This window comes from Gymnoscopelus braueri (genome assembly GCF_963280865.1).
Source record: "Gymnoscopelus braueri genome assembly, chromosome: 14".
NCBI classification, from domain to species: domain Eukaryota; kingdom Metazoa; phylum Chordata; class Actinopteri; order Myctophiformes; family Myctophidae; genus Gymnoscopelus; species Gymnoscopelus braueri.
In genome coordinates, this window is record NC_137619.1 from 45,253,628 (window position 1) to 45,274,274 (window position 20,647).

General features: G+C 40.1%; 2 protein-coding genes across 2 annotated transcripts in view; one reads left to right on the top strand and one right to left on the bottom strand.

The window, feature by feature from the left end:
• The first annotated feature begins 1,454 nt into the window (after positions 1-1,454).
• ppifa (peptidylprolyl isomerase Fa) lies at positions 1,455-8,849 on the top strand. The gene is made up of 6 exons (XM_080448972.1): positions 1,455-1,631; positions 1,942-1,972; positions 2,490-2,578; positions 3,926-4,022; positions 5,329-5,404; positions 7,584-8,849. The coding sequence occupies exons 1-6, from the start codon at positions 1,488-1,490 to the stop codon at positions 7,717-7,719; spliced, it is 573 nt and encodes a 190-aa protein (XP_080305098.1). The 5' UTR covers positions 1,455-1,487; the 3' UTR covers positions 7,720-8,849.
• A 3,884-nt stretch (positions 8,850-12,733) lies between these two features.
• The window catches only part of zcchc24 (zinc finger, CCHC domain containing 24), an 84,024-nt gene continuing 76,110 nt past the window's right edge, over positions 12,734-20,647 (bottom strand). The window contains exon 4 of the mRNA XM_080450134.1: positions 12,734-19,816. Within this exon, the coding sequence (XP_080306260.1) occupies positions 19,703-19,816 (114 nt within the window). The 3' untranslated portion in view covers positions 12,734-19,702. The remainder of the gene's footprint in view (positions 19,817-20,647) is intronic.

A 20,647-nucleotide genomic window follows, 5' to 3' on the forward strand; every position in this document is an offset into this window, starting at 1 on the left:
AATAGTATGTTGGATTCATGCATATTTTCAGACATTTAAAACAAACCCAAAAAATCAGAAAAACAAATGGGTGGCCCCCCTGCAGTGACTTCACGGACCACCTAGGGGTCACGGACCCCCTGTTGAATACCCACGTAGATCCCACAGTGGAGAGTGTGTACTGTGGTTTCCTTCTTTGAAGAACACAGCCTAGTACTTCACAGCCTTCCTAGACACGTACTTGAGTAAAAGTAAAAGATTTGTCTTGGAGATGTACTTGAGTGAACATAAAAAGTATTAAAACAATCTAATACTTATGTACTTAAGTACAGTACTCAGATTTTTTTCATAGTAGATGTAATTTCCTGTGTTCTGGTGAATTTGGGGAGTTTGATACCAAATCCAGGAGAAATCCAGGAGTACAGTGCCCACCAGCAAAATGTCCTGTCAGCTAGAGAAGGCATGGAACCCTTGTAAGGCTACCGCCATCCCTTTACCAAGTGCATGCCCTACTGATAATCTGTTTCTTGTTCTCGATTATGAAGTACATAGGTGTGCTTGCATAGCTGATGGTACCATCTGGTTGCAAGACAAAAGACATCAGTGTCAGTGAACTCAATCCAGAGATTTGTTGCCACTCTTGCGAGATAGACATCTTTGATGCTGTTTGACAGGAACTGTTTTGCTGATACTTTCCCCAATGGTGTGTCGTCTTCCACATGGTAAGTAGTTGGAGGCTTGCCAGTTGCCACCCTGGAATCTCTTCCATGTGGTGGCTGGCTATATATGGTAGCTATGTCCTGGTTTCAGCTTATTTATTTCAAAATGTATGCCAATTATGCTAATGACAAAGGGTTGCATGATTTAGTTATGGCAAGGTAATAATGTCTGAACATGTAAACATAGACTTAAGAGTCTATGAGAGTCTGAAATCATCTATCTAAGTTGGAAAAGGTGAAAATTGCAGTAATTTCCTGATTTTGATCATTTGCATCATTTATGCAAATTATGCTAATGAGGAGAGGTTGCACGACTGCGCCATGGTAATAGATTAATTTCTGGAGATCGCAAACATGGTCTTAGACTCTTGGGTTACCTTTCTAATTTAATTAGAAACAAAATTATAGCGATTTCCAGTTTTTGGCCAATAATTAGCCAATTACGCAAACTAAACAGTAGAAAATGGAGATACCTTTATTTAACTTTCTAAGAACCCCAATAATCAAAATATACCACTCAACAAAGATAAATAAGTGACAATTACGGCCACCACAATTTGATGGATAGTAATTAGACATCCCATGAGTTCATATTGAACAGAGTTCAGAGTTTTAATTCCACATGGTGTCGCTGTTTGACAACTACAGCTCTTTTCTGTGTGCTGTCGAACGTTTTCCTCCGAGGTGGAAAGTCTGGTGACGCGAGGTTATGGCGAATGTAAACACAACTGTCGGCATGATCATCATCGCCTCCAGACAGTCCACAGAGCAGACAGAAATAATGCCACCATGTTGCAAATGAAAAACCGTATGAAATACTGCTCACTGGCGATCGCTGCCTCCAGGTTGTTTTCTAGAACCCCCACCAAGAACCCAGTTGTGTATTTGGACATCGAAGCTGACAATGAACCTCTTGGGAGGATAATCATTGAGGTACCCTCACGTTTTCGTTGGCTAACATTAGCTTCAGTGGAAGACCTTGGGTCTGTCACATCGAATCTGGTGACTTATCGAATTGTGTGCACGTAGGGAACGCTGTTGTTCAATTGCGACAAACAAGCTGGGATGTTTGCGTGGTAATCACAAAATTCGATAGGTCACCATTTTCTTTCATGCATGCAAGCTATTGCTCGCTTTAATTGTAATGGAAGTGCAACAGTTACACAAGTCAATAGGCTACATTTTGAACTTTGAGGCTTTAATGACATGAAAACATCCATCATTTGGTTTACTTTCATTACAGTTGAATGCAGACGTTGTACCTAAAACTGCAGGTAGGCTATGCTTTACTATTTATATAATAAATATCTCTAATGCTGTTTTAAAATGATGCAGGAAGAGTGGGCACCAAGGAAACAAATTAACAAAAAAAAAAAAAATCTTAAGTAATGTAAAGTACCATACATGATTTGAACACATGCACGGTACATCATTATCAGACTTAAATTCACTCTTCAACTTCTTATTTATGCCCATAATTACTGGATATACTCGTTTTGCAGTAATTTGTAATAATGGTAGAAATAGACCTTCATTTCCAAATGTTCAGGCATTTTCTAATCATAATATGTATACAGCATATTATACTGTATACTTTACCATTTTCTAAATATATATATATATACATTTATTTTAAATATATTTAGGAAAGAATAGCCAATTTAACATCGAGGTGCCCACTCTTCCGGTTACCATTGTTGTTATAATTATTTCTTTACCGTTTTAAAACATTCAGTTGTACACATGAGAGCCACTCTGAAATATTTTTATTGGACTGTTTGTTTTCAACAGAAAACTTCAGAGCACTGTGCACTGGAGAACATGGCTTTGGTTTCAAGAGCTCTGTGTTCCACAGAATTATTCCTGAGTTCATGTGTCAGGTAAGGTGAATATGAGTACTGTATATATATATATATATATATATATATATATATATATATATATATATATATATACTCAACCTGTGGACCGGGGCCCACTGGTGGGCCGTGAGGATATTACAAGTGGGCCCCCAAATATCTGGCAAAAAACTTTGATATTATTGATAATTTAACATAAAGGCATGTAAAAAATGTCATGGTATTTTTTATATTTTTTCAAGAGGACATTTCTTTGTGATGCCGATAAATAGTAACTTTTTATCTTTTTGGGGTCCGCCAGGCTCAGAAATTGAACCGGGGCCTCGCTGTCAGGCATCAGAGCTTCTATCAGGTGGTACGCGCCTTAACCACTCGGCTATCGGCACCCCGATGAATTAGCCCTAGAATGGCTGTGATATTACATATTTTCATTTTCAGAGCATGTTGATTTTGATCGATCAATCTGATTGTATTCCAATCCAGTGGAACTAACGTAGTTACGTAGTATATACTTTTTCTATTCAGCGGTAGCCCTAGAATGGCTGTGATATTACATACATTTCATGTATTCCACATACACAGCCAAAGATCAGCCTGATCTTCGCGGCATAAAACGAGTCGGCGCTGCGTGTGTACTCACCCAATAATTAATTCCTGCGACTTGGAGTCAGATATTGTCCTCTAGTTTCATATCCATTTGAAAGTTTTGGCAGAAAACATGTGTTTAGTAAAATATCTCCACTTTTCTACGAGCTGCACACGGACAACATTCTCAGTCGGCGACCGGGCCAGAACCTGACTGCTGGACTTCACATATGAAAACTTCCTTTGGGAACAATCTGTGTTTGGGAAGCACAAACGTATGGGGCACACAATTGACAAGTGCGTTGCGATTGGTGTGGGGTAATTAATCACACCTGTCAATTGTGTGCCACATACATTTGTGCTTCCCAAAGGAAGTTTTCGTAATGTTCAGTGCAGCAATCATTTCTGGCCCGTCGCCCACAGAGAATGTTGTCCGTGTGCAGCTCGTGGAAAAGTGGAGATATTTAAGACCTGGAACGCGTCTGTGTCACTTTTTGATTGGAGCTAAAAAGCATTATTTTACACCTTGGCTATTCAAAAATAAAATGGCTATAAAATAAAATATGGGCAAATCCTTGAATATATATTGTTTTAAAGCAAACATTTTTAACTCAAATCTTTGCATCTGGGGGGTCTCTGGAACTAAATATTTTGAGATAGGGGTCCGCGGTCAAATACATATAATTATATGTATATTATACAGGTACACAGTGTGCGTGCGTGTGTGCGTGCGTGTGTGTGTGTGTGGTCATTTTGTCTCTTGATAAGACATCTCTTTTGTAGGGAGGGGATTTCACCAATCACAACGGGACGGGAGGAAAATCCATTTATGGAACCACGTTTAGAGATGAGAACTTCAAACTCCAACACACGTGTCCAGGTGAATAAGCAGAGCTCCTCTCAGTTGTGTGTAAAAAGGACCAGGACCCTTTGGTAGAGGTTTGGGTTGTGCAGTTACCATCCATGCCATGATGTAACTCCAAAGGTGGACAAGAAATCAAAAGTAGTTGTTCGGGTGATAATTCAAAATATGCTCCTCATTGACCTACAACATTGTACAGTGAAACAGCTCTCATAGTCACTCCTTTAGCCCTGTAAACGAACGCAAACAAAGCTGATTCTGACAGTATAGAACATCGCACAACCCAGTACTGTTTTTTTTATAAAAATCAAAATGTTGCTATTTGCATTAGGAAGAAAACCCGGACTGCATCCATGGATCTGGATCCACAACTTATATAATATTTAAAAAACACGCTTTATTTGATTAATCGAAAAGAGTAATCGATTAAATAATCGCTAAATATCGTCCGTTGAACTGCAGCCCTAATTGTTTTAACTTTGTTTTGTTGCAGACAGCATTGCATGACAGTCTTCCACAGGATTCTTATCCCACTAGGTGGCACTGCAGGACCTAATCTCACACAACACTAGACCCTTTGCTATATAGATGTTGTAATCCTAAAGTGAATGACCTACTTTCCCAGTGAGTCAACAACATCCACTTATCAAAATACGTTTTTTTTTTTAGTAAAAAGTAAAGTTTTTCCGCATGTTGATCTCATATAGACACACAGTTTAGTGAGTGCTGTTGCATAATCGCAGAATGTGTCGGATTTCAAAAAGGGAAACCAGCCTTACTCAATACAGATGCTGCGTTCGTTGCCCCATGACCATGCCTCTACCTCAGGCTCTAAACCTACTAGAGCCAGACAGATGTATTGGTCTGGCCGATAGCCCGGTACTTTGACTTTTATGGATGACATACAGTACCGGTAGGTATCGGCAATTATGAGCCGATTCCTAATCACTTAAAACCTTGTTTCTCTATTTTGGGGATGTCATTACAGGTGGAAATTTTAAAAAGTCTTCAGACATTTTCAAAGAAATTGCCAGATCTACAAGCTATTCAAAAGTTGCAAGCTTGTAGATAGATCGGCTATTTACTTTGTGACAAAAATATCAGTCAAAACACGGACTAGGACTCTCCAAAATCGGGATCGGAATCGGACGCCGCAATCTGGCTTCGGCCGGTCTCTAAATCTTACTCCTCAGTGGTTGGATGATATTTATGGAGGCCCAGACGTTCCTGATTGATATAACGCATATCTCTGTGTCATATTTATATATCGCACCCAGATGTACGGTAGTTTTATTTGACGTTTTTGACGTTCCGCTTCTTTTAGGAATCTTATCAATGGCAAATTCGGGGCCTCACACCAACGGGTCTCAGTTCTTCATCTGCACGGCTCAAACTGAATGGTAAGCTGTCCAGATGTAAGTAACAAACTGAATGGTAAGCTGTCCAGATGTAAGTAACAAACTGAATGGTAAGCTGTTTAGATGTAAGTAACAAACTGAATGGTAAGCTGTCCAGATGTAAGTAACAAACTGAATGGTAAGCTGTCCAGATGTAAGTAACAAACTGAATGGTAAGCTGTTTAGATGTAAGTAACAAACTGAATGGTAAGCTGTCCAGATGTAAGTAACAAACTGAATGGTAAGCTGTCCAGATGTAAGTAACAAACTGAATGGTAAGCTGTTTAGATGTAAGTAACAAACTGAATGGTAAGCTGTCCAGATGTAAGTAACAAACTGAATGGTAAGCTGTTTAGATGTAAGTAACAAACTGAATGGTAAGCTGTTTAGATGTAAGTAACAAACTGAATGGTAAGCTGTTTAGATGTAAGTAACAAACTGAATGGTAAGCTGTTTAGATGTAAGTAACAAACTGAATGGTAAGCTGTTTAGATGTAAGTAACAAACTGAATGGTAAGCTGTCCAGATGTAAGTAACAAACTGAATGGTAAGCTGTTTAGATGTAAATAACTGAATGTTGAAAATAGCAGATCTAGAAGCTCCACACGTCGCGTTGAGAGCTTGTAGATCTGCGATTTTTGGCAAAGAGATTTCGTGTAGAGGGAAATACTAGCAAGACTAAAGCAGGGGGTCCGGGACCCCTAAGGGGTCCTCAGAGTTACTACAGAGTTACCGCCAAGTCTTTGTGTGATAGGATACCTTTTTTTTTTACATTAACCACTTGAACCCTAGCATCCCTATTCTGAGGAGAACTTTGGCCGAAAATAGCAGATCTACAAGCTCACCACACGTCGCGTTGTGAGCTTGTAGATCGGCTATTTTCGGCAAAGAGGTTTGGTGTAGAGGGGAAAAAGAGCAGACTAAGTACAGAGTGAAAGGTCAAATTTACGAAGTATTGTCAGTTTAAGTGGTTAAATGTCTGAAAATACACATTAACATGAATCCAACACTGATGATATAGTGCTGTTAAACAAGTCAATGAAATCTATTAAAAAGTTTAATCTGCAACACAATTTTATACAATATGTAGTGGGGGTCCCTGCTTCATCTCTCTCAGCTAAGGGGTCCTTGGCCTGAAAAACGTTGAAGACCCCTGGACTAGAGCCGTGCGGGACCCTGGTCAACTGAGTATAATATACTCAGTAATGTATGTTATACACCACAGTAGAGTTTTTAAGTGGTTAAGCCTTATATACTTTGCTGTGCAACAAATAGTGGAAATGGCTGATCTACAAATGCAACGTTGTGGGCTTGTAGATGTGCTATTTTCACAATTTGCTTTTTAAAAACTTGATATAATGATATGCATGATATGTATGGATGGCAAAGGGCTTAAAGGGTTATTTCACTTTAAAACACTTCTGGGGTCATTATAATGTATACTCAGGATTTTGTGAGCACCCCAGACAGTTTTTAAGTTGCTTTACTTAATATTTAGATATTTCATTCGATCAGACACGCCCCCTTCCTATGTGAACTTCTAACTCCATTTTAACCATGTTAGGCTCAATTAAAACACACGTCCTTGGTTCTGGTGCTGTCCTTCCAATGTGTGAGGGGGCCGTGTTTTTTCAATCACTTTTTTCATGGATTTTTATATAATTTGTTTTGAAATGAAAATAAATGAAAAAAGTAATTGGAAAAAACAGCCCGTCACAAGGACCAAGGACGGGTGTTTTCAATGCGTCTAACATGGTTAAAATGGAGTTTGAAGTTACGGGCGTATGTAGGAAGGTACATGGTCTGATAAAATAGATATCAAATGATCTGAAGCAAGCAACTTAAAAACGTTCTGGGCTGCTCACAAAAGCCAGAGCAGACGTTAAAATTATCCCAGAAGTGTTTGAAGGTGAAATATCCCTTTAATGATTCCTTTCCAGTTCTGGGTAAATGATGTGTAGAGTTTAGTGTACACATGCATAGCCTGTCTCACTGGCACCACAAACCAGCCCATAATTGTATGGAAGCTATGGTAGTCAAATTAGAGACATGCCTCTTTCTGTACATTCTGATATTTTAAGAATGATAGCTGTGTACTCATTGCCCATCTTCTCTCTCTCTCTCTCTCTCTCTCTCTCTCTCTCTGTCTCTGTCTCTGTCTCTCTCTCTCTCTCTCTCTCAGGCTGAATGGTAAGCATGTGGTTTTTGGTCAGGTGAAGGACGGCATGGACGTGGTCTCAAAGATGGAGTCCTTTGGTCTGCACGACGGCGGTGTCCTCAAGAAGATTGTCATAACTGATTGCGGGCAGATCAAATAGACATCTGACACACGTCACCCCATAGATGACGTGCCGCTGAGTCATCTGTCGCACGACATCATCGGTCCGATGACTCCTTGTGGGACTTTGAAGGAGGAATTCTCTGATTCTTTGTCTGGTAAAAACCAGAGCCCGATCGATATCGAGATCTGCAGTTATGCAGCCGATGTGTCCCCGGTCTTTAATGTTTTGAAGACAAATTCCAAGGGTTGTTTCGAAACACATTATACAGTCTATCTCTGCTGTCCGGCAGAAACCAGCTAACTCCAAAATGTAAATTTTTCAGGAAATGGAAAAAAACTAAACAAAAGGTGGAGTTAGGTTTTGTTCATCATTGATAAGAACAGCTGAATGGACCTCCAAGCTCACAATGAGGTTGGAGGTCAAAAGGGGGTGGAGCCTGGAGTCAGCTAAACTAGCTAACTCCGGTGGACTTAGCTGGTTTAGCAGAAAGTTTGAGGATCCGATGGAGTTAGCTGTTTTTGTCAGAAGCGCTTTTTGATACTTTTCAATAGTTCAATATTTTTTTTACCAACACACAGACGTAAAGGGTGTTCAATAGCACTGATTTATGGAAAAAAATGCAAAAGCGTCAAAATGGAGTTAGCTGGTTTCTGCCGGACAGCACTTAAACCCCATATGGTTGAGCGGAGTCCCTCAGGGCTCTATACTAGTGTATTTTCTGTTGTTGTGGGGAAAGCCTTAGCTGAAAATAGCCGATCGACAAGCTCACAACGCGTCGCAGCGAGCTTGTCGATCTGCTATTTTCTGCAAAAGCTTTCCCCACAATACGAATGCTGGGGTTTTAGTGGTTAATAAGTAAGGGCTGAAAGCAAGTAAAGAGACTTACTACAATATGTAGTAATGAACTGTGCAGCCGATATGTCCCGATCTTTAACATTTGAAAATAAGAAGGGATGGATGCTATTATAAACTATACCGTAATGTGACATTTTTGCAGTTGTCACAGTTCCCTAAATAACCTCAGTGACTTTTCACAGCCTGTCTTTTGTGTGCACATAGGATTGCAAATTGAATGCCAAAACACTCACTGCAAAAAGCTGCTTTTAATAATTCAGGTGATGTAGATGTATTAGTTACTTTTAATAAATTGATATTTTCAGATGTGATTCTGCCTGCTGCCTGTACAGTATTATATCGTTCCCTTTTGTGTGCCACCATCCCTGCTCCTTTTAAAAGCTTCCTGGGAACAATCCAGCAGCTTTTTTTAGAAACCAGACCTCCTGCACCACTTCCTGTCCATCAGAACAGGATGTGACATCATGCCCTGAGCTTCCATTTATAAAAGAACGTCCATATGCCATTGACTGCTACACCAACCGGTATCATTTTAACCACTTTAAACACGGCATCCCTACTTTGGACATGTCAAAGGCGAAATGATTCACAAATTACCCCCTCAATTTTGGCAAATCGCAGAAATAGCAGTAGCAATGAGCTAGTAGTGGATTGGCTATTTCACTATTTATCCTATGAAGTGTATATAGGGGTTTAAGTGGTTATTAACGTTACTTTATTGATTTCTTAAAGTACTTGATATAGTGTAAATAAATACACTATTATGCTAATTTCCATCTGTAGTCCCCATACATAAAACAAATTAACACCTGTCCCCTGTGTAGACCACCTTCAGAGGAGGGCCTCTTCCTAGTGGGACCAGAGACAAGGGCGTGGCTGCACGACACAGAATTGGACATTTGATGGCGATACACGGAAGAAGAAGAAACGAGCAACATTACAAGAGACACAGTAGAGTACAAAAGGAGAAAAACAAATAGCTGTAAAAATTGTATTAAAGATATAAAATACAAGGAAGGTCAACGGTAAAAAGAGAAAACAAATTGTAGCCTATTTTTTAAATGTTAACAGTTTTTTTGTTGTCCATGATCCAGTTTTTTTGTTTGTTGGATTAACTTGCCTCTTGGCTGGAATTGCAGACATAAGCTACAGTGGAGATCAAATGTCGTGGCTGCTGCCTCCTCGAGCATGTGAGTTCATCCAGCTGTTGTCACGAAGGGACTTAAACGGCCTTCAGCTTGCACTTTGTATGCGTCAATTTCTTACTGTATCTCAGTACCTGCAAGATCTTTATTCTACACACAGCATGTTCCCAGGAGAAAAAGACAATATATGTTGGGCAAAAATAGCCGCTATACAAAATCAGAACGCGGCGAGCTTGCAGATCGGCCGTTTTCACCGCCGTTCGACAAAGCACGAATCATGCTTAAAGGAGCACTTCACCCAGTTTCAACCTCATCTTCATATAATTGGTCCTCGCTAATGCTTATTATTAGATGTCACCATCTCTGTCTACTCGCTGTCTCATTGGTGGGCTATGAACAGTTCAGAAACCTGCCTACAGGGGATTCCAAGCTAATAGAGGATACAGCCCATCTCTTCCTTGACATGCAGAAATAGACACTGTTCTTGCATTAATGAAAAAGAAATAAAAAAGATTGAAATCTTTGTTGAAATGACCAAACCTGCCTACCGATTATGTCGCTGGTAGGCACTGTCCACAGACCTCTTACACAGAGTGAGTAGACAGAAATGGTGCCGTCACAACGCACAACATATTTTCAGATGGAGTTCTGCGGCCAAATATATATATATATCAATTTGGGGATCCTTGACACGAAAAGGTTTTCAGAACCACATAAAGTTGGGTTGAAAAGGGGTGAAGTGGTCCTTTTAGGCCAGGCAGGCTCCAAGCGTGTCTCGGAGCCAGAGACTGGGTGGTGCTGCTTATCAAGCTAATACTTTATGAAAGTAAATAATGAAGCAATGTGAAAATGCGGTCCTTGCTCCTAAATGGAACCACATGCCCGCTGACCTTCCACCGTTTGTTTGAATTCTCCGATTACACCGTTGCCATAGAGACCTCGCAGTTTTCTCACTCTTGTTTGAGTTAGCGAGAAGTTGTAACAAACTTGATATAATTCTCGGCTCCCCCGCCCTCCTCTGGGTGAGTTCTAGTTGTTTGGAAATGCGTGTCCAGTGTTGTGTGCATGGAAACTTGGCGACACACAGGCTGGTGTTGTGGCCAACGTTTTAATACACATGCAAAACAATAACATCTGCAATCGCTGCAGTCTGCCGCCTCATGCTGAGAGAGCCGCGCACAAGTGTTGGGCAACAAGTTACTCAGGACGTGTAATAAGTTACTCTTTACTCCTTCAAAGAGTAAGAACATTACGGAATACTTGGTATCACAAGTAATTAGTTACGTTTCTTGTTGTATTACTAGATTACTTTCACTACTTACAAAGTGATGTTCCTGATGTGATGCTTAGCCTGCTCATTTTAGATCTAAATCCACTTTATTGGAACAGTAATTAATATTAATTAATTGATCTCACAGGGGGAGTCACCAGTCAGGCAAACTGCTCTCACTGCAGCCTCTCAAAGCTGATGGGATATACTATTATGTATACATACTTATGTATGATATGTATATAAAAAAATCACCCAAAAACTAATAGTAATGCAGAGTTACTACAGTACTTGTAACTGGGGAAAGTAGGCTAATATATTACTTTACGTTGCTCCCCATAGTGCCTAACATTGGTCTGCCTGCGCTCGCTGTGTATTGGCCGAAACTATCCGATCCGTCACGTTGTGTGCTCGTAGATCGGATATTTTCTAATAGCTGAAGTATAAAATCGGGCTTAATTGGTTAATGTACAGTATGTTTTGTAGAGATTTGGTTGGGGTTCGAGAGGGAAAAAAGTACAGGGGGCCAAGAACAGGCGTCTGTGGGACGCCGTTCAACTGAAGCATACTGTACATCGTCTCTGTCGCGTGTAAACCTGGTATGTCCAAAACTGTTACTTTTCAGGATTCAAATTCAAAAATAGCAAAAGTAGCAGATCTACAAGCTCAAAACACGTCGCAGATCCACAGATCTAATGGCAAAAGTAGCAGATCGACAAGCTCAAAAGCGGATCTGCTACTTTTGATGCTTTTGTGTGACGCTGTAGTTTGATCAAGTAGGGCAGAATATGGAGATATATAGGGTTTTAAGAGGTTACGTGTTGAAATCAAGTGAGGTCATAATGCATCTGACTTTTCATCAGGAGAACGGATGACATTGGGGGACTGTAGTTCTACGAAGCCCCCCCCCCCCCCCCCTCCGGCTAAAAAGAAAGTTCTCCATTACACAATTGGCATGTTTAAACCATTAAAGTCCTCATCACCATAATCCATATGCCCAGTCTTATGTAATCCATCCATCCTGCACATGTACTCGTGAGACACAGAGTACCACGTCTATATGGAAATGTACACTTTCAGTGTGCACACACACACACACACACACACACACACACACACACACACACACACACACACACACACACACACACACACACGGATCTGGGAAGTATCCAAGCAAAAAAGAAAAAACTGCTTTGCAGTTGGCTGAAATCAGCCTCCTGGAGGGAACGCCTTCCTCTCCCAGTAACCGTTAACCAACGGTGGAAGAAGTACTCAGATTGTTTGTTTTTTAGCAATACCACAATATAGAAATACTCTGTTACAAGTAAAAATCCACTATTGACATCAAAATATACTTAAAGTAGGCTATACCAAAAGTAAAAGCACTCTTTATTTCAAAAATAGCGATCGGTGCGACGCGTTGTGAGCTTGTAAATCGGTTATTTTTTAATAGCTGAAGTATAAAATTGGGCTTAATTGGTTAATGCACAGTATGTTTTGTAATAATCTAAATCTGCAAAGTCACTTGTAACTAAAGCTGTCAAATAAGTGGAGTAAAAAGCACAATATTTGCTTCTGAGATGTAGTGGAGTAGAAGTATAAAGTACTGAAAAATGAACGTACTCAAGTAAAGTAAAAGTACCTCAAAATTGTACTTACGTACAGTACTTGAGTAAATTTACTTAGTTACTTCCCACCAGTAACTGTTAACATAGCCGAGCAGAGAACGCAGTAAGTAAATGAAAACCACAGAAAACAAAAGCAGTTCTAATTCGATATGACTTTTCTTTTTATTCATCAAACTCACCAACGGCACTAAAGCACTAAAATGTTTTCCAAACTAACAAATAAGGCACATTTTGGAATGCCATTTCATGGACGTGAATAAACAGGCCTGGCGGGGCTTTGCTTCCTAAACACGATCTGCTTCCCGAAATCCGTTTCATCCCAACCTCAGGTCTGCATTTCTGTCCAATTCAGATATTACATTGTTGCAATAACGCAATAACAATAAGCTCAAAATGATACAGACATCAAAGAATATAAACATGACTTTCTAATTGACCACATACGCGAGTGTTAACACATTACATTCTGTAACTAGGTATTATTTTGTATGGGTTACACACCATCAATAAATGAAATATTTCATGACCAGCAACAATCAGTTAGAAGTCATTGACAATGTTAAAAAAAACAAAAAACAATACGTAGCCTAACTACGCCACTGTGCAGAATTTAAATAAGTGTACATTGCACAATATAATATTTCATTCAAAACCAAACTCATGCACATGCAAACTCTAAAATAGTCATTTGTCACACATACTTTATGCACAGAAATACACACTTCCTAAACTAGGAATAACACCATAGTCTTTTTTAATATATATATATATATATAATAGTTCCTTGTCATTGCTGCTTTAAGCAAACTACAACTCACAGTTTAACGTGCTTATACAGTGGTGAGTATCGGTCACTAATAAAGAGAGAAGGATTCTGCATGTTAACACAATATTTTTTGCTTATTCATCAACACTTCAATGGTACAAAGAATTTGATAGACAAAACATTTACGTTTCTCTTCATAACATTGTAATAGTTGCATATAAAATGAATAAATGCTACTGTATGGACGCAAAATGGCAGGTCACAGGCATAATTGGTTACACATATAGCACTTGGATATTGTGGGTTATTCAACACCGATAACACCGTAGAACAAAAAACAAAAAAAACACAATGGCTTATAATTGAGAAAGGGTATTAATTATGTACCAGCTTTTTAATAATATTCTATGTAGACAATAATATTTCCTTCTTAGTGTAACTTTGTTGCATATTCTATACAAAAAGTGTTGTAAAAAATCTTTCCATAAATATTTCTGTAGGATAAGCCCTCAGATCATTGTAAAACGTAAAAAAAAGAAAAGAAAAAAAACTCCCAGCTTGTTTATTTCTCAGCAATAGGCCCTTCTTCACATAAAAAAGCTTCAATATTGCATAACACTTCAAAAGAGCTACTATCCTTGAAAATTATGGCCATCGAATATATACATAAAACAGTCACTTGTAAATATCTTTGTCAGGGAAATAACTCTTTGAGTTGTTGCAAATTGCTCAGAAAATTTCAACATCTATTAAGTTTTCCAAAATACACATATTGTTCATAGAAAATAACAACTCAAACTGAAAATGTACTAGAAAAGTCAAGTATACAGTCTGTAATTCAAGACAACATACATCAGATAATAATTGTTTTCAAATTATAGCTTTATCTATCCCTCCCATTGGCTCCTGATCTGCCAGTTCAATGGCTTTTTTTTTTTTATGAATGTCTTGCAACATTCAAGAACCCTACGAGGGGATTTTATAGAACTAATTTTCTCATTCATGTTCTGCCAGAACTCTCTGCAATCCTGAAGTATTGTAACATAGCTGAGTTCACAAGGCGTTACTGGTATTGACTATTTTCACTACCAACACAATTACGACGTAGAACATACTATTACGTTTCAGACTAAATCAAAGTAGATTTAACCACGTGAACCCTACTGTCCTTGTTCTGGGCATGCCATAATAGGTGAACATTTGGTGAAAATTGCCGATCTATTGTGAATGATAGATAGATAGGCAATTTTCAGCAAAGATATTTGGTTTTGAGGGGGAAAAAAGGGAACCAACTACATACTGTTTAGACCCATGGCGGACTGCGGTCAATGAAGGGTTTAGATGGATAATATAATTGAGGCTATATTAGTGTCATCACACAAAGAAACAGAAAGAAGCCATTAAGCTTAATTTATACTCCCGTCACTTGCCGGCAAGAACGACTGACGTTCTAGCCGGCAAGCGGCATGTCGTACTTTGGAGTATAAAGTAGGAGTTTTACAGTACTGAAAATGGATTGTTCCCAACAATGTATGGGTCGAACGAGAAGCCTTCACTCAACCTGCTCAAACCGATTCACTGACATGCAAGAATGTGCATTATTTGCACCGACCATAACTTTCTTTCTAATTCAAACATCAAATGTTGACAATTAAGTCACTTGGTTACATCCACTGGTATCGTTCACATCTACTGTAAGGGGCCATGTCCACTAAGACTTTTATTTTACTGTTTCCTGAGGGCAGCGTAGGTTTTTAATTGTTTACAATTGGAGAGCAGCAGCGTGACATAGCTGTGGGGCGGCCATAGCTGAGTGGTTAGTGAGCCCGCCTAGGGAACCAGCTGGCCCTGGTTGCCTCAGGTTCGATTCCAGGCTATCCCAGCATATGTGCCGATGATATGAAATTTGTCCCTGAGCAAGACTCTTAACCCCAATTGCTCACAGGTTCTCATTGGAAACAAGACCGCAAGGACTTTCATGAACGACCTGTTAAAAGGAATTATCCTTATCCTTACAAGGCGCTGTCTGGCGTTTTCATTTCGGTTTGCCGAGAGTTGAAATATTTTCAACTCAGGCGCTTTGGAAGCGTTGCTAGGCGAGCGCCTTGTGTTTTCAGCTGGGAAGAACCAAGTCTTAACAGTTTTTACCAACCTACAGTCCTACTGTTTTTGTGTAGGTAATAAGGGTTGTGGTTTTCACAAAATCCAACATACAAGATGCAAGGCGTGCAACACACTGTAGTGTGTGCCTCCATTCTGTCTGTAGGACAGACTAAAATAAATTACATGTTTTGGTTTTTTTATATCTATATCTATAATTTTATTTTATGACAACAGACCACAGTGGGATGGTTATTGCCAGCTGGAAATGTTAGTTTAGTTCATGTCTCCAACTCAGCAAAGGCTGTTGAGGTAAATGCCACAATGACAGCGCAGATTCTCAAAGTTAAAAGTGGGAACGATACTGTTCTTTATGACCTGTCTTCACATCTTGAACCTGCATAAAACTTGGCCAAACTTGCTACATATCACCGTTAGCACATGCTCATGTTTCGCTCCATCTCAAAAGCCCTAACCCATGTCTAAATTATTCATAATGTCAAATGTTCACATATACAAAACATTTCTTGGTATTTTAAAGTGATTTACCTTTTTTTGTGTGTGTGTGTTTTGTAAGGCACATACGTTGCATCATATAAAGTGGACCAGATATTATCAGTCTAGAAATACATACCCCAAAAATAAAAATAAATCACCATTCACAAAGTAAGAATTTCCATAAAAGTAAGAACCTTATCTAAGGCAAGATTACATTAATATTATAGACTACACGTCCAGATTTCCCATATAGTACTTTATGAGCTAAAGTAAATATACTACAATGTTTGTAAACAGAGGATAAGATATGTACCTCCCTTCCGTTATAGACATTGGTTTATATTAGTAAGGGGGGGCATGAAAAACAACCACAGAGTGTAAACTTAACCCATCATCACTTTCAGTTATGTCCTCTGATAATCCAAATCTCATCCTATCACAAGTTGACCTGTCTGTATTCCTCAACATCATGAATCATCAACATTCACTCTGTCACAAGACGGTGTCACTTGCCGTCAAGGACCGACCCTTAACCACACGAACCCTATAGCGTCTCCATTCTGGGGAGCGGACATTACTCGATTTTGGTGTATTAAGGAAATACTAGCGAACCTAGTACAGAGCCCTGTGGGATCCCGGTCAACTATTAGGGTTTAAGTGGTTTTAAGCTGATGTTGAGATCAGGTGTCGCCAAGCGACATGGTCTTGCTATAAATCAGGCTTAGACTCTTCCAATGCATCACCTTCCTCTGGACTTTCTTTATAGAGTTCCAATATAAATCAGGGCATTTACCCTTCAGCTTCACTGTAACCTCCCGACTTCTAATATAAGGCATCAATAGGCGCTTGTACTGTACTTGAATGTGTGCTTTTAACAGTCAAACGAAAGACATTATCTCCGGGTGACGCGTTACGTCTAATTAAGGTTTTACGCATGAAACATTCAGCGGTCTGCAACCAGTTTGTGTTTGGTAACGTTCAATTTTGGAAAAAACTAAACAAAACAAAAAACTAAGCGGAAGTTCTCTCATCGATTGCTTTGCATAATCAAAAGTTGGACTATGAATGTGCAAATGACTAGAGCATGCTCTAGTCATCAGCATGGGAAACTACTGTTATTGCACTGATGCCTTTTGGAGAAAGCAAAATAAACGTTTTGTGAAAATGATAGCAACCCAACTTACATGTCATATTGTACATAATCAAGGCTATGCGTGGCAACATAAATAGGGAAGGCAAATGAACCACTAGCTGTTATCTATGCACAAAAACTATGCTTAAACCTACAGTAGTTTCTAAGGACACGTGGACGCAGTAACACAATATTGTGATATAGTACATACTGTAACATAACAAAAGAAAACATTTCTATATGTCCCAGTTAAAATTCAAATTGCACACGTAGACAACAAGAAAAATAAATAGGCCAAATGTAAAGCCGGGGATGAACATTATTATCACATCAATCCCTCAGTTAATTCACAGTTAATACGATGTGCTGCTGACCCCAACGACCCCGACGACCACGCCAAAGGCCTCGTGTACATCAGCGATTCCCAACCTTTGGCCTGGGACCCACCGGTCGGCCGTGAGGATATTGCAAGTGGGGCCCCCAAATAATTGGCAAAACACTGCGATTGTAATGATGATATAACAGTAATATATATATTTTATATTCTTTCAAACCTTGAAAAGTTTGTTTTCATTGTGATGCCGATAAATCGGAACTTAAAAAGTATACTACGTTAGTTCCATTGATCCAAGGCCGGAACACAATCGATTGATTGATCATTAAAATAAACACGCCGTAGCCTGAAAAGGCACGCGGACCGCCCATCCGGCCGCTTTGGGCTGCCGTGTTAAGGGGTCAGATGGGTGGTCGGCGGACGCTTTTTTTTCGAGATTTTCGAGGCCCTGATCCAGAGGAGGTTGGGAACCACTGAGGTGCTTTATAATATACCACCATACGAGGCCCTGACTTAACGCGCAACACATCACCACGCACTTCACTTGGCAGGGAAACGGAAGGCAGATCTCTGTAAACACAAAATCTACAAAAACCCCAAAATGAGGTAATTCATTGTGACCAATAGAGTGCCACAGTTCAATGGAGTCCTAAAACCAGGAAGTCAGTTCGTCATGGGTTCCCCGGACAGATTTCAAAGCTCTTATATCCCATCGTTTTTAATTTTTTTTTGTTAATGCAGAAGATAAGTTCTGTGGTTGATAATTATAAATTGTTATTGTAATTGTAAACCTAAGCCTAAGAGAGGTTTACTTTTTGTTTACTCATTTGTTTTTATGATATGAAATACACCCGTTTACAATACAGGATTTTAAAGCCATTAAGTGCTTTTTGTTTTTAATTATTATTAACCACTTTCAACCTGTCATCCCTATTTTGGGCATGCCATTATAGGGGCGACATTTTATTTATTTATTTTTATTTTTGTTCTCAATTACATTTTCAGAAATTGAAACAAGCACAAGCTCACGACGCATTGGGAGCTTGTACAGTAGATCAGCCATTTCTGAAAATGTAATTGAGAACAAAATGTTTTGGCTATTTTGGCTATTCATCATACAAAGTATGATAGTACAATAGTATACAGTACATCATACTTATAGTACAAGGTATATAGTGCTTAAGTGATTAATCTCCTGCATGGCCCAAAGAAAAAATTGATTTTTCAAGATGACTGTATGTTTTTGGAACAAAGCGTGCGAACAGCCTTGCTACAGAGCTTATTTCCGTCATTTATCCCAAGCGCAATGCAAAACAAATTCCTTTGTCAATGTGCGGCAGGAGCCCATGGCGTAGCTAACGTCCGTGTTGGAAGACGCCATCTCTGTGGCGTCCTATGTCGGTGGCAATACTGTCAGTGACAACGATAAAACGTGCCTATTGCTAGTATTTCAATGCAGTGATCAGTTGTCGGTACACATACTTAAATAAACGGTTAATGTGGTTTCTGGTACATCAGGACCTGCGTTAGCATTGAGAATATTTACACTCCTTGGTTTTGGCAAGTTTCTTTTTTTTCCTTCACTTTTCACAAAAGAGCACTTTGCGGCTACAAATCACACGGGATAGTGATTGATCCTAAGTCTATATAGGGTCTACCCTGTTATGTTTCATTCCTGATCCTAATCTTGGACACCCGATCGCCGGGCAGGAGGGGGGCTGCTGGACTGCTGGAACCCTGCGTTTGTGGTTTTGGTGGAGCGGGGCCTTCGTCTTGTGGTTTCTGCTGAGGAGGGGGGGTGGAGGGCTGGGTGGCAGGTACAAGCAAAGAGGCCAGGTTGGACCAGGGCGGTGCTACACTGCGTACTGATTTCGGTTCTGGAACACGAGAGCGAGGGGAGAGGAGGAGGCGGGGGGGAGGAACGGGACAGAGATGAGGTACACTTAGGACACTGGTTCTCAACATGGGGTCCGCGGACACTCCAGGGGTCCTTGAGGGGGTTCCAGGGGGTCCCCGGGGTAAAGTTATAGGAACCCAACGGGACCCTTAAAGGTCTGTAACTCAGAGAGTGCACAGAGAGTGACGTGTGTGCACTCCCTGAATTAATGTAACACTGAGGAATTTACAATGTTAGACGTGGGGAAAAGAGAAATAGTTTCAAACTGGGGGTCCTTTGAAAGGAAGATGGTTGAGAACCACTGCGCTAGGCCTAGGACACATACAGTATGATGGACGCGGGGGGGGGGGGCAGAAGGAGTTGCTCTGACAGTAGCGGAGAGTGGGGGTGATTATTGCACGCGGCGGCAGTAGTAGCCCAGGACTTTGCATTTCTCACACAGGTGTTGGGGATGCTCCTTGCTCTGGTCAGACACATCCAGACCATCCGGCTTCTCTAAAGGGCGCTGCGGAGAGAGAGAGCGAGAGAGAGAGAGAGAGAGAGAGAGAGAGAGAGAGAGAGAGAGAGAGAGAGAGAGAATCATGAGTCACACAAAAAGCTGTGGAAAAATTACAGAGAAAACATACCGTATCATGTGCTATTTACCCCCAACACCTACACACACACACACACACACACACACACACACACACACACACACACACACACACACACACACACACACACACACACACACACACACACACACACACACACACACAAGCCTACACCAATAAGGTCTCCCTACTTTATAAAGAACCAGACTCCACTGAGCTGTATACCCAGCTGCTTCTTTGACCACAATTCCTTACTCCCAAACAGACCAGACCCATACTTTTTTTTCTCTTCTTTCTTTACAATTGCTTGCAGAGATATGGCAACGTGCCGTCACCATATCAATCATTCCCTTTAACAGCTTGGTATTAGAGAAACAGCTCCAGCAGGCATTTGACAATAAAGGCCTGCGATGATAATACCAGCAAACTACACTTGGAAAGGTTTTTCTTGGACGCAGTGTGAAGGACAGAGTACATCTCTGAGCCAAAAATCCTGGATGTTGTTTTAACAATCCCTCTACAGGATTTTCTCCATCTATTGTTGTAAATTCTTTTTTTTTCTCTTCTTTTTTTTCTTTTTTTTACAACATGGCTATTCCTTCCAAGCAGACCAACTGAAGGAAACCAGGTTACCCTGGGTCATCGCAAGGAATTATTTCTGTCCTCAGTTTGTCTGCCAGGAACTGTGAGGACTTTACCGATAGAAGCGTCACGCACTTCCAAGTTCCTGTGGAAACTTA

Bases quoted from the DNA above. Each gene is read 5' to 3' on its own strand.
- ppifa (XM_080448972.1), top strand. From the start codon at position 1,488: ATGTTGCAAATGAAAAACCGTATGAAATACTGCTCACTGGCGATCGCT. The intron at 1,632-1,941 runs GTACCCTCACGT...CTTTCATTACAG, and splicing joins TTGGGAGGATAATCATTGAG to TTGAATGCAGACGTTGTACC. The intron at 2,579-3,925 runs GTAAGGTGAATA...TCTCTTTTGTAG, and splicing joins TTCCTGAGTTCATGTGTCAG to GGAGGGGATTTCACCAATCA.